This window comes from Nyctereutes procyonoides, unplaced genomic scaffold (assembly GCF_905146905.1).
Source record: "Nyctereutes procyonoides isolate TBG_1078 unplaced genomic scaffold, NYPRO_anot_genome, whole genome shotgun sequence".
Classification (NCBI taxonomy): domain Eukaryota; kingdom Metazoa; phylum Chordata; class Mammalia; order Carnivora; family Canidae; genus Nyctereutes; species Nyctereutes procyonoides.
The window spans coordinates 10,031,651-10,046,336 of record NW_026575145.1 but is presented as its reverse complement, the minus strand read 5'-3'; the positions used below and the strand labels follow the sequence as shown (position 1 = coordinate 10,046,336).

Sequence of the window (14,686 nt, the reverse complement as noted above, 5' to 3'; positions counted from 1 at the left end):
ATGAACCATATCTTTCTCTTCCTCACTTCTGTCAGTTTTGCTTCTTGATTGTTTTTCTCAGGTATGTGCCCTCCATTCTGTTCTACTGTCGTTGCCTTGGTTTTGCTCTTACTCTTTCCCAACTTAGATCATTCCCCTGGACAGCAAGCCCTGTGATGAGCTTAGTTGACCTCAGCAGTGAAGCTAAATTCTGGGATAGAGAATTATCAAAGGTACAATTCTGTAAAGCATGAATGAGATTGTTGTAGCTCAGACATCAGTGGACGGTTGGTAGACTAATGTTTTCCCAAGTGAACAAGCCAGGGTCAATTGCCTTAAATTTCATCAATCTTAACCATCTCTGGTTCGGTCCTAGAAATGTTTCTCTGAGTTATAGAGTTAGTTAATGAGATAAAGACAAATAAAATGCCCAGGTCAATTTTCTGTTCCCATAAATGTTTAAGGTCCACATGAGAGGGGGACTCTCACCTTTTAAACTTGCCTATAATAACTCCATGGGCATCATGTATAAAACTGGTTAGATTTAAAGTGTATTTGGTCTTTGATTTTTTTTATTATTATTATTTTATTTATTTATTTATTTATTTATTTATTTATTTATTTATTTATTTTTAGTGTGGTTCTATTTCCCTGGAACTGGGGACACATTAGCTAGGCAAATATTTCATGTAAAATGTGTTCTGTCTTCTGTCTTGATATACTGAGTGCTTGGGCTTCACAGTGCACATCCCTACCAGTTTGAAGCAGACTTTGCAAATAGTTATGTGGTTATGCTATATTTTAGTACAGACTAGGCCTCTTTGTGGAGAAAATGGTCCTGTTCCCTGCTTCCTACCTCCTCAACCTTTGTTTCTAGCTGTACTGGAGGAAGAGTTAGGCCCAGGAAGAAGGGTCCCTTAACAGATCGAATAATCTCTAGAGGGTTCAAATCTATACATGTCTGCTTTCTTTTATCATTAGTTAGTGACAATAATTTTAGATCACTTTCAGATGAGTTATGTGCATGTATCATGAACTATGGGCAACGTTAAGAAAGTAACTGGATTTTAATTAATTACAGATATTAGAGCATTAGACCAATTATAAAAAAATCAAGGCCACTGTTGTAGTAAGTGTCTTTGGCCTTTAATTGCTTCAACGTCATTACTCCTGTACTTCAAGTACCTCATTAAATAAATAGGCTTTTATTTTCTAAGTAATATATTTTGGAAGCTATACTAGGAAGTTATATTGTTCACAGTTTAGGTACATTATTGTGTGTTATCGAATTCTTTTATCTTAGCTGAGGTAGGCATTTGCTCCTACCTGATTGAAGTCATGCTTTTGTGATGTAGAGCAGTGTGGCCTTTATTGATCATTTACTGGTTAATTAAAATGAAGCCTAAATTACTTTTTGAGGAAAGTCTTGGCCCTGCCTGTAGTCATTTCCTTGCCTCATTTCTGATGATTGTGAGTCCAGCCTTCTGTTCAGGAGTGAATTCTCTTTAAACTCTTCACACAAGAATGTTCATTCTGCCACCATCTTAACAGATCCTTATAGTGCACTTATCTGCCACATAGACTAGTTCGATCCCAAGATGAGATGAGTTACACAATCTTGATCTAATTTCCTCTCAAAAGTCATAGATAGCAAAATTCACAAAGAATTGCTTTAAGGCTTACGTTGTTGCTCCATTTGTAGACACTGGGAAGAAATGATATATCATCAATAGTAATTGAGTTGAAAATAATTGATATTTCAGATATATATGGATATTTTGTATATACTTTACACAGTAACCTCCCTTAACCTAAAAGCAACATTAAAAGTAGAGTTCTATTTGTTACTTCCATTTTCAGAAGGGAAAACGGGACAAAAAGAGCTTTAGTTACTCACCCAAAGGTGTAGAGATAACAAGGGGGTAGAGTCAAGATTTGAACCTAGAAATTCAACCAAACCATGGTTTGGTTTGGATTCCTGGCCACATGCTACCTGTGTTCCATTTCACTCATAATGGAAGTGAATGAAGTCAAATCCCTCAGAAACATAGGAAAAAATAGTTCAGTGAAAGAGACAGAGAAAATGATCAAAGAGGTAAGAGAAAACCAGAGACGGTCTGTCTGAAGGACAGAGAATTTTACAAAGGAAGGAGAGATCAAGAGTGTTCATGTGACATAATTGTCATGAAAGAAAAGAACTAGAAAATGCCCATTGGGCTTGAGGACACCTGCAGCTTTAGCAAGAGCAGAACTCACAAAATAGGGGGAGATAGATAGAAGCAAGATTGTGGTGTGTTGAGAAAAACTGAGTGATAAAAAATCAGAGAACAACCTTGTTAAAAATGACTTTTCCGTTGAGTAAAGTAAGTTTTAAAGTAGAAGCCAAATTTTTAACCACCACAGAATTAGAAAAAAGATTCCTATCTTGAGTAATAGGATGTCTAATCAGCATCTAAAGCTATTTGTGGTGAAAGACCATTTGAAAAAATTTATAACTCATTATTCATCAATATGTTACTGAAACACAATATAAACAGGTTACTAGAAATATACTCATGTCCTGGGATGTCATAGCCATGTCAAAGTGCTGTAATAGTTACTAATGGTTTACTCTTGGTTCCTATACTTAATCTCTTTACAGAGGTGTAGCAAATGATTTCTCAGACTAAGACCCCCAAACCAGTCTAACAGACCACACCTTGAAGGTTCCTTTTCAGCTCTCTATTCAGTAGAGAATAATTTAGTCTTTGATCTTCTTGACAAGTTGATTTTTTTCTCTCTCTCTTCCTTCTTCATAACTTTTGCAGCATCACTAAGTTATTAAGCCTTTTTGGTATGGTTTAGAATCTTATTTGGAAAATTCATTTACCTTTTCAGTTCTTAGATACTCTGCTTTTATGTGAAAATGTTAATTTTGTAATATATTTTATCTTGTTATGACCTTTTCTAATTTATAGTTTACCTTTTTTGGTGCTGTATAAGGATGTGGGATTTGAGGGGTAAGTAGTGGAGCATTTCACTTCAGCAAGGAGTAATATTTTATCACTGACATTATTAAGATTTGCCAACACATGGTGATAACAAAAAGCAAACTGCCTTATGGCTGGTTTTGCTATTGTTTTTTTACATTGTCTACAGACAGGGCACCTCTTTATCTACTCTATCTGGGATGAAATGTTTCCACTGTTCCCTTGGTATGCCGATGTCCTTATTTTAAATTAAGAACAGAAAGTGCTTCCAATTGCTATATAGCTGCCAATTAAAATTTCACATTTTATAGGCCAGTGACTACTTCTCAAAGGCTTTAAAGTTTGATCCAGAAAATGAATGTGCTACCATGAATCGAGCTATTGCAAATACAATATTAAAGAAATACAAGGAAGCAAAAGAAGATTTTGCATATGTGGTTGAAAGCTGTCCCTTCTGGGCTGCAGTATATTTTAACAGAGCACACTTCTATTGTTGTTTAAAGCAATATGAACTAGCTGAGGAAGACCTAAGCAAAGGTATTTTCATTTTATAATTTTTTGGTAAAATCACAGTGGTTGATATGTTTGTTTTTAGACAATAAAAGAAGAAAAATCATTGGTCTGTTTGTTCTGATAAACTTACATAAGAATTAGTGTTTTTCTATATCATTAATGCCGTCACTATAGATTCCTTTATGGAATAACTTAGAGCATGGGTAAACTGAGATTATTAGATTATTAGAGAAACTGGACATGAACAATGTTAGCCTTTCAAGGAAAGACACTATACTGTTTCTTCAAGTTAGTTTTCTTAGAAAGATTTATTTTAATATTTTAAATTTTTATTTATTTTTTAGTATTTAATATTTTTAATTTTACTAAATACTTACATTTGAGGAAAAATGCTTTCAAATAAGTAATACTGAAGTTCTCATAACATTTTTATTTTTTTAAACATGACACTATTTTCCAGTGTTAGCATAAGACATATCTTGAAATGTTTTTCTTTTACAGCCTTGTCTTTGAAACCTGATGATGCTCTAATATATAATCTTAGAGCAGAAGTTCGTGGTAAAATAGGTTTGACTGAGGAAGCTGTGTCTGACTACATTCAAGCACTTGATCTTCAAGAATATTCCTCAGTGATATGATTACACACAGACCATGGTTTCTGTAGCAGTCTACACAGCTCTTCTTCCATAAATGGAAACTTATTTGTTGTTTAAAAGGTTATTCAATCTTCATGACTGCATTTTTTATGTTTTGTTATCTATATAACCCTTTCAGGCATTTTAATAATATACTTGCATTATATATTAATGATAAAACTTCTAGTTCCTTTTCTGTATATTTGAAAAAACTAATAACTGAATTTCTTTAGAGGGTGCAGAATTTAAATGGAAATGTTTCTTAAGGAATAATAACATTTAAAATATTTTCTTTAAAGTAAAATAATTCCTTCTGAAATAATATAATCTTCATCATTATAGAAAAAGTGTCATTGACCTTTTCATCAGTACTTACTCATAATGTATTCAACAGATTCCAGATTAAATAAAATAAATACAGAACTGATGGCTATAAAGAAATCAAGTACATTTCCTCTCTCTTCATTTATTTATTTTTAAAAGATTTTATTTATTTATTTATGAGAGACACAGAGAGAGAGGCAGAGACACAGGCAGAGGGAGAAGCGATGTGAGACTCAATCCTAGGACCCCAAGATCACAACCTGAGCCAAAGGCAGATGCTCAACCACTGAACCACCCAGGTTCCCCATCCTCTTTCTTCCTTTAAAGAATGTCTACACAGGCCTGTATTCTCTCTGGTATTTATATTATTCCACCAGATAAACATGTTTCTCTTTTACATGTTACCTCCCTTCCAGCACAGCACCTACAAAAATTTGACCTTCCTGTTTCCTTGATACAGTTCTTTTTGCTGCTTTAATGCAAGTTTCACAAACATATATACAAACTTTGTATACATTTATAATTAGTTCTTCATAGAAGTTAATGAGTAAAAATAAAACAACAACTAAAAAAATCGGTATAGAATGTCTATAAAGGATCCTTGAGTGAACCAGAGAACCCATTTTCTTCATCTTACTGATAAAAACAAGATTTCATTCACATTTGCTTCACTCACCTATTTTCCTTCTTCATTTCATTCTTCTAGTACATCTCTAGCTCCTCAGATACTTGTTTTCCCAGAGATCAGGCATTCTGGAAAGAATATCTCTATCTACTCAGTTTCTTTTTTTTTTGGTTTGATGTACCAGATTTTCACAATAGAATGTTGATTTTCAGTTGTAAGTCATCATGAGGATGCTTCACACTATTTCAGGGCAATCTTCTAGGCATGGTATGTGGGGTTCACAGGATTGGGTCATCCCTGGTGTGTTTGCTTTGGTTGGTGAATCAGACACATTTAATAAGCCACTTTGGATCTCTTACCTCCACTTGTCTCCAGACTTTTTTGTTCCAGCCCAGGCCATGGGTGAGTTCCAGACCCTAACTGCATGCACCACAGACAGCCCCTTGCCTCATGCTTCCCTTGGTCACTGCCCTAGGGCATCGCTGTTAGTGTTGAGGTGTTGGATTGCTGTGGGACTCTGACAGTGCTGGCACAACTGTACTGTGGATGTGCAGAGGCCCAACTCCCTGTCAAATAAGCCTCTGATGATGGGAGAAAGGAGCTAGTAGGTAGATTCTTCTCCCTTCCTTCTCTTGGTGGGGTGTCCTGAGACACACAGTTTATATAGCCCCTAGGAGGACACTCCTGGCAGCCAGCTTTAAAACATGCCTTGCGTTTGCATTTCTGTCTTCCCTGCCTTGCTCCCTCTTGTCACCACTACTCCTTTCCCGAGTTTGCACTTCTTGATAAAGTCATAGCATAGAAGCTTTTGCCTCTGGCTCTGCTTCCTGAGGTAATCCAGGTTAAGACAATAATAATTTAATTTTTTTTTCTGATTATACACAAATACTTACAACCCTAGGCAGAACAGATACACACGAAAGACCGAGATAATATGGAGCAAATCCTGTCTAACTTGTCCAAATGCTCCATGTCCCCTTGTCCAGATCCTCTTGTCGCCCAGTTTCTGTGCACACTGGTGGTATCCTAATGTACACACCTCTGTCTCTACCTGAGGGATTTCTTTCAGTCCACACATAGGCCAAGTCAGAACCACAGGGGAATTCATGTCACTAGAAGCCACTCAGCAGTGACAGATGGAAAGTGGAGAATAAGCACTTCAGCTTTCTTGACTTTAGGTGGGTACTGCTCCCTAACTTCTCCAATCGGCTTCAGCTACTCCAATCGGCTTCCCTCCCCCAATTCAGTTGCCCACCATACAACCTCCTCAATACACAGCCTTTGTTGGCTTTCCTCTTCCTTGCCTCATTTTCTCCCCCGCCAACACGAGCTTGCTGGAACCTCCTCCCAAATAAACCTCTGGCCCTTAAATCCTGGTTTCTGGGTCAGCTTCTCCAGGAATGGATCTGAGACAACATCACTGAGGCAGAGGCACCAAAGCTGGATCCGGAGCTTGGGTAAGTGCCCATGGGCAGAGGTGTTGGGTGGTAAGGCCCTCCATTCAGGACATGGCAAGCATACTAGAAGTACATGTCAGGACCGACAGAGAAATGGGAAAATAAAGCATGTTTGGAGAGTGGCTGGAGCGGTCTTCGTGAGGAAATGGTAGGAGGAAAACATGCTTGTGTCATCAGACAGGAAATCCTTAGTGCTAGACAAAGAAACCAGAAGGAGGAGTTGGGACTTAACTCTGAGTGGAGTGTAAGGTGGGGATGAGGTGGGGAGAGTGATAGAGAGTTTTCTATCCCCTCTATTCCCTTCTTTTCCCTCCAGACCCACATGAATGGACTGGGGACATTTTATCATCACCAGACAAAAACTGGACATATGAAAATTGATCAGCGCATATGCTCCACTCTGGCAAGGAGTCTGTCTTTTCTGAGAAGACCCAAGGCAGGTAAAGAAGACACAGCAGGATAGAGGTGGGATGGAGAGAGGATGAAGACCAAGGGAGAAGATGACTTCCAGAAAGCAATGGGAGCTAAATCAGGCATAGAGGATCCTAAGGGAAGAGGAAGGAGATGTCTGGATTCTGTCTTTTTCTCATTAGTTTGGGTAATGTTGACCCCTTCAGCAGATTCCCACCATCATGGGACTTAGTGATCACGTTTAACTTACTTATAATACATGTGCAAGCACATACATACAAAACATACACACACAACTTTTATTGATGATAATCCATGGGAAGTAAAATTGGAGTGAGAAAAGAATAAAAAGATTTTATTTATTTTTTATTTTTTAAAAAATATTTATTTATTCATGAGAGACACAGAGAAAGTGGCAGAGACATAGGCAGAGGGAGAGGGAGAAGCAGACTCCCTGCAGAGAATCCTATGCGGGACTCCATCCCAGGACCTCAGGATCACAATCTGAGCCAAAGCCAGACGCTCAACCACTGAGCCACCCAGAAGCCCCAGAATAAGGAGATTTTTTTAACCTTTTTTTTTGTTAATACCTTAAGACAGAAGAAGAGTGGTAGGATTATAAGTATCTTTTACTTTCAATTTTATGCGTTTCTGTGATTTAGTGTTATTTTGTTAATTGTTTTCTTTTTTCCTTCACTAGAATCTAAGCTCTTTGAGGACAGAGACTTTATTTTATTTTATTTTTGTTTAGTGCTTACTTAAACTGACTAAAAACGAAGAAATGTTCAAGATACGTCTGTTAAAATAAAACAAATTACAAATGCAATAAATCAATATTACTGTGCAGCTATTGTGGTGAATTGTTTCCTTGTCATATGTTCTTTTGCACTTCTCTCATGCCTGCCATAATATAGAGACTGAAAAGCTAAAAGTTATGTCTCCCATATGTCCTTGCAGCCAGAGTTCCTGATGTGATTTAGTTTCTGCCAATCTGACACAATCTGATGAGACTGAATTGAGGCATCATCACACAAGATACCCTTCTGCTGATGTTAGAACAGTAGGTTATGAGTGGCTCTAGAGCAGAACTCTAGATTTAGCAAATAAATGGGTAGGACACCTGGTTGAATTTTAATTTCAGATAAATGAGGGGGTAAATCAGGGTTCCTACTTAAACGCATGACACCCAGTTAAATTTGAATTTCAGATCAACAACAGGTTTTATAGTCTAAGTATGTCTTTTTTTAATATTTTTTTTAATTTTTTTTATTTATTTACGATAGTCATACAGAGAGAGAGAGAGAGGCAGAGACACAGGCAGAGGGAGAAGCAGGTTCCATGCACCGGGAGCCCGACGTGGGATTCGATCCCGGGTCTCCAGGATCGCGCCCTGGGCCAAAGGCAGGCGCCAAACCGCTGCGCCACCCAGGGATCCCTCTAAGTATGTCTTGATTATTGTATGGAACACACACTAAAAATTTTTTTGTTGTTGATCCGAAATTCAAATTTAATGGGCATCCTGTGACTTATCTAGCAATGTTATTCTGCAGTCAACCCTCATGGCCCTGGCTTTCTGATCCTGGGTGAATTGTACATTTTCCTGGAGCCAATAGCTTTTGTGCCCATTTCTTGATTTTCTACCTTTCTCTTTATGGCAGAGCAGACTCCCCAAGTTTGGCCAATTTTATATTGCTCTTCTGAGAGTTCAGTATAGAACCTGCTTCATTAGACCTTCCAACAATGATGTGAGCACCTCTTTCTTTGTATGGAATCTTTTTATGCTTAAAATTGCAAGAATGGCTTCTTGCAATGGCTTCTTTATGTAGAGCTGAACTCTGATATTTGAAGTTTTAAAGATTCAAAAAAAAAACAAATTTAAAGCTTTTCTTTTCTTGTGGAGTCAGAATAATAGCATTTTTTCTGCAATGAGGTATTTATTTAGTTTGGCCATGGGTCAAAGTGTGTCAAATTTGAAAATAATAACCATAATAATCAAGATTTTTAGCATTTACTTTAAGCAAGGTATATACCTCATCTCTGTCTTCTCAGCAGTCTTACAAGGTGTCGTAGGTATCATTAGATGAGGAAACTGAGGCTCAAAAAGATTGGATTATATGATCAAGGTCACATGGTGAAGCTGAGAGTCAATTTCTATTTTCCTTTATTTTTTTAAGATTTTATTTTTTTATTCATGAGAGACACACACAGAGAGAGAGGCAGAGACATAGGCAGAGGGAGAGGCAGGCTCCAAGCAGGAAGCCCGATGTAGGACTCAATCATGGGACTTGATCCTGGAACTCCAGGATCAAGCCCTGTGTCAAAGACACATGCTTAACCACTGAGCTTCCTAAGCATCCCTCTATTTTACTTTAAAAGCCACTGGTCCTTGGGGTGCCTGGAGGCCTCAGCTGGTTAAGCGACAGACTCTTGATTTCCGCTCAGGTCATGATCTCAGAGTCTTTTTTTTTTTAATAATAAATTTATTTTTTATTGGTGTTCAATTTGCCAACATACAGAATAACACCCAGTGCTCATCCCATCAAGTGCCCCCCTCAGTGCCTGTCACCCATTCACCCCCACCCCCTCTCCCTCCTCCCTTTCCACCACCCCTAGTTCGTTTCCCAGTTAGGATGATCTCAGAGTCTTGAGATCAAGCCATGCATTGGCTCCATGCTGGGCCTGTAGCCTGCTTGAGATTCTCTCTCTCTCCCTCCTCTGTCAGCCTCCCTGTCACCCCGTTCAAAAAAAAAAAAAAAGAAGCCACTGCTCCTTCTCCTTTTTTTTCACTAGAGACAAGTTAAACAAGATTAACTCATAGTCTATTAATCTTTATCATACAGACATCAAAGCTTTCTGCCTAATCACCATTAGTGAAGAAAAAGGATTTCCAGTCTTTGACATTTCTTTTGTATTGGCACATATATGGATATATTTATATCTATGTCTATGTGTCCACGTATGTGTGTATCTAACTTAGCCTTAGGTAAATGCATGATAGCAGTAAGGTTATATTTTAATTTGAAATATAGTCAATGGGCAATATTTTACATTTTATCTTTAATATTAAAAGTCAGGTAGGAATGACAGTTGAAAGTTCGATATGTAGGCAGTAAGATAGGAAAGAAAAAGGCAGTCATCATTTGTTAAAAGCCTACTATGTATTGGAAACTCAGGTATGGCTTATGAGCATTTTTATTTCACCTGTATCACTGAGGCAGGTCTTGTTATTCCCATTAGTAGAAGAAAAATATGAGGTACACAGAGGTTAAATAATCAATTTAGAGTACCTCTAGTATAATGATGTTATCCTGACTTTGTTTCATTTTAATTTACTCTATATATTTCTTTAAATAGATTTGCTAGTATTAATTAAATTTACTTAAAAGGAAGGAATTTGTAGAAATAAATGTGTAACTAATGAAAAGTTTGTCCTTGTTCTACCTAAATGACCTCTCTCTCTCTTTTTAAAAAGATTTTATTTATTTATTTATGAGAGACACACACAGAGAGAGAGAGAGGCAGAGAGAAAAGCAGGCTCCATGTAGGGAGCCTGATGTGGGATTCCATCCCGGGACTCTGGGACCACACCCTGAGCTGAAGGCAGATGCCCAACTGCTGAGCCACCCAGGCATGCCAGTATTACTCATATTACAATTGGGAAAGCACAGTATTCCATAGTATTGGTTGGTGGTTGATGAGTGCATCTGGAAGAGTAATCAGAGTGAGGGGAGGGAAAAACAAATAATGCCTGTTGACATAGGGGAAGGAAAGAGGAAGAACCAGAACCACAAGTTGATTGGTGCATGGTCAGGCAGAGCAGAACCAGAAGCAAGAGTCTAATGCTTTGAGAGTCTCAGTCTATATTCTGAGTATTTTATAATAACAAGGTCTTACTCCAAGAGGTTCTCCAGTGGCATAAAAATGTTAATGTCTTAGAATTACTGATCTCCAAAACATCTCTTCATCTCCTCACCCTCTTTGCCTGGCTAACTTATTCTCAGGAAGAGACCTTTATGCCCTACCCTGGGGCCTGGCTTAGACCTCTTTGTTCTACCCTTCCACAGCACTGCTCTCTACTCTTTGGGACATGCTTCACATCTGTACATCCTTATTTAATGGCTGTCTACCCCACAAGTCAGAAACTCTACATAGCCAAGGATTAGGTCTACCATGTTTACTGCTATCTCACCAATGCTTATTGCAGTTCCTGGCATGCAGCAGGTGCTTCATAAATATTTGATGAGCTTAGTTAAATAAAATGCAGGCCCAAACACTGTGTCCTGCAAAACATTCTGACCCAATACACTAGGGCTACATTTTACTATTCATTTCTATGATAAAGTGAGCATACTGTGAGATTCTAGGCAAGCCCAGACTCTTGAAAGGTCAAAGCACTGATATCAATGCTATTCTTATTTAACACTTCCTGTGGGTAGAGGGGTCTTCAGCATCCACGGCTTTTACAAGGCCTAACTCACACAGACATACCCGGCACCCTCAAAACCACAAGATAAGATGAATAACTTTAGAAAATGAAGTTAGAAAAACTCAAGATGTAATGAATGAGATCAGTCTTCTGCAAAAAAATCAGGTGAAAACTTTGTCAAGGTGATGAGGGTGAAATGTCTGAGATAATCACGTGTCAACATCTCAGGCCGATCATTGTAATTTTTATAATTGGGTGATACTATGACATAATCAAGTTATAACCCAATCAAGTATAGTGAATAAGAGATTGTAAAAAAGTTTTAATTATGATTCTTCTGTAAGAAGGTTTGTGCTAACCAAGGGGGCATGGGTGTGCATTGCACTGAGAATAGGGGAGGAAGTGTTCAGACGACAAACATTTGCTTGTGTGTTCCTGGATCTGACTGCTGAACTGGTGCTCTAGAGACAGGAAACTTCTGATCTTTTGACCTTCTTATTCAGTTGGTAAATTCCCATAAAGTAAATGAAGCATACCACTGTTATAGCTTTACTCCACTATATACTGAGGTAATTTAACTTTTCTTTCAGATTCTATTCTAGCAAAGAAACTTTTTAGTGATAATTTGGCTTCCCATGCAGATGTGTAGAATATTTTAGTATAATCCCATTGTACTGTAAAATTGTATATATACAAAATAAACCTACTGCATTTTCATAAAAGTCTTAAATGATTTTTTTATACCAGCCTTTAACAGTGAGCACCTGTGGAGAGTGGATTACTGGTGTAGGGTTTGTTGGTAGAGGATATGCAGGAGGTTTAAGAGAACCTTGATTCTTTAGTTTTGATGCTCCTGCATTCTTGGATTTATTTTTTAATTATTGAGCATGCCTTGATTTTATAGTAGGAAAAATACAAAGTTATGGCCCCTGACCCCTAGGTTAAATAGCTTATTTGAGGCAACATTTAAGACTATGAAAGTATGAAAGATGCACATTGCTCCTCATCCCTGGGTGCCCACAGGGGACCCTGGGCACCCACAGGGGACTCTGGGCTAGAACTTGCAGACAGGCCCCCTTTAGAGGTCTACCTGGTTCAGGCAGGTCCTCAATCCGTTTGCACCGTGACCATCTCTTCGAAAAAACTCAGTTTAAAAAAAATCTTTTTCTACAATATGTAGTGTAGTGATCATAGTCACTTAAATTTCCAAGAAAAATATAAAATTTGCTTTTTAAACCTATGAGCCATTTAAAGTCGTTTATCTTCCCAGAACTACAATTCTGATTTTTATGCAAAAGGAGAAGGTATTAGTTTGTATGTACTCGTTGGGCGATTTTGCTTTACTTGAGAGCTTTTGCTGCTTTGCAAGTAGAAAGATCTACAAAGCCTCAGATGAAAAGAAAAAAAATTAATCACTGAAAACTTTGCTTCAACATATTTCTGTCAACTCCAAGACACAAATTTTAATAAAAAAAGGAACCTAAACTGACTAGTGGTTTATAACGATATTTTTGTAATTTTATAACCATCACTTACAAGGAATAGACCACTAACTGGAAAAAGGATCATTTACATTCCAGATAGAAAAGTTCTCCTTAATCATACTCTGATTGGTTACTAGGCTAGACAATTCCACTTATTGACATTAATTTGACATTTATTTATATATACTTTGACACTTTATTTTTTAAAAAGATTTTGTTTGAGAGAGAGACCCAGAGCAAGATCAAGAGCACCAGCAGTGGGGAGGGACAGAAGGAGGGAGAAGAAGAAGCAGGCTTCCAGCTGAGCAGGGAACTCGATGAAGGGCTCAATCCCAGGACCCTGAGATCATGACCTGAAGTGAAGGCAGATGCTTAACTGACTGAGCCACCTAGGTGCCCCTAATTTGACACTCAAAAGTATGATTTTTTATTGATGTGGTTCTAAGAACTAAGGAATATATCCCTAATTATATTGCATGAAACTTTTTTTTTCTATAATCTTCCCAAAGAAGGCCTTTGTAATTCTATGAATCAACTTAGCTTGACTTCTATTTAAAGAAAGAAAAGGTAATTGTGAATTCAACTTCATAATTTATGGCATTATGACTGTTACACAGTAAGTTTTTTTAAAAAAGCTTGTTACAAATCACAATATTCTGAATTTATTGGACTGGGAGACTGCCATTTAGGTATGTTTGCTTTATAAACTAGGAACAAATTTCTCTTTTGAATTTGAAGACCAAGATAAGAATTTTAGTGTCTAAGTGAAGGTGATTTATTACACAAAAACTAAAGATGAGGTTTCCTTTCCTTAGAAATAACAGAACAATGATTTTATTGAAGTCTTAGAGCCCTATTCAGAAAATTTGCAAATTCTATAGTATAACCCTGTGCCTTTGAAATGTGGGGGACATCTCAACACAATTTTTCTGGATGCAATTTACCCTGAATAATGTATGAGTGGTGTAATAGCTCTGAGGCACATTCTCATCTCCGAGGAACGCTGGCTTCTCTCGTATTGCATCTCCTGCTTTCAATTCCTGTCCTGTACGTTTACTATATTGGATCTTTGATGGTGAGTAGTCATGGGGGTGGGGGAAGGATGTTTGAGAACTGAAAATCCTTGGCAATCCAGAAAATAGCTTAATACAATAGACTTCTCATTGCAGCTTAGTTGTGAAAATGTGAGTTTTGAATAGAATTTTCCTCTAGGGTTCTGACCCTGACCCTGTTTTTATCACTAGAGAACTAAGTGGGTAGCCAATGAATATCAATTTTACCTGGTGGAGTGTCAGAGAGAGAGAGGAGAGATAAATTTAAGTAATTTATCTGGAAAGCAATTTAAGCATTTTCGCATAAAAAGATACAGCTGTGTCATGGAAATGGCACTTTAAAAATTCACATGAATCTTAACAGTAAAGCACAAGACTTTGGAGATATTTCCCCTGTTGAATAGCTGCTTGGGGATGTGCCACAGACCCATAGAGGTCAGCATTCACTCTAAGTTCCAGGAACCATAAGACAGCAGCGACCATGGTCGCCACAGCAACACAGCAGGTGCCCATAAGCCCATTTTACAGATGGAGAAATTGGGTCCAGAGATATTAGGTGGTCCATCAAGGTCCTACATTTAAGGAAGGAGCTATAGTACAAACCCAGGCAACCTGAGAAATTTGAGAAATGATGTTTCAGGAATATTTTGGAATGAAAATAATGAGAAAATGAAATAAAAAAGGCAGAAACTCCTCTTTTTGAGTTTTTTAAAAAAATTTTTGTATTTTTTATTTTTTGGATTCTGATTGAAAATATTTTTAACTAAAGTGAAGTAATTCACTCCTCAAAGAACTTTCAAAGGGACCTGTA

At 37.5% G+C, this 14,686-nt stretch overlaps 1 protein-coding gene across 1 annotated transcript in view; it reads left to right on the top strand.

The window, feature by feature from the left end:
• TTC6 (tetratricopeptide repeat domain 6) overlaps nucleotides 1–4,099 on the top strand; it is a 183,089-nt gene extending 178,990 nt beyond the window's left edge. The window contains exons 30-31 of the mRNA XM_055309051.1: nucleotides 3,260–3,485; nucleotides 3,963–4,099. Coding sequence (XP_055165026.1) covers nucleotides 3,260–3,485; nucleotides 3,963–4,099 — 363 coding nt within the window. The remainder of the gene's footprint in view (nucleotides 1–3,259; nucleotides 3,486–3,962) is intronic.
• Nucleotides 4,100–14,686: the final 10,587 nt, after the last annotated feature.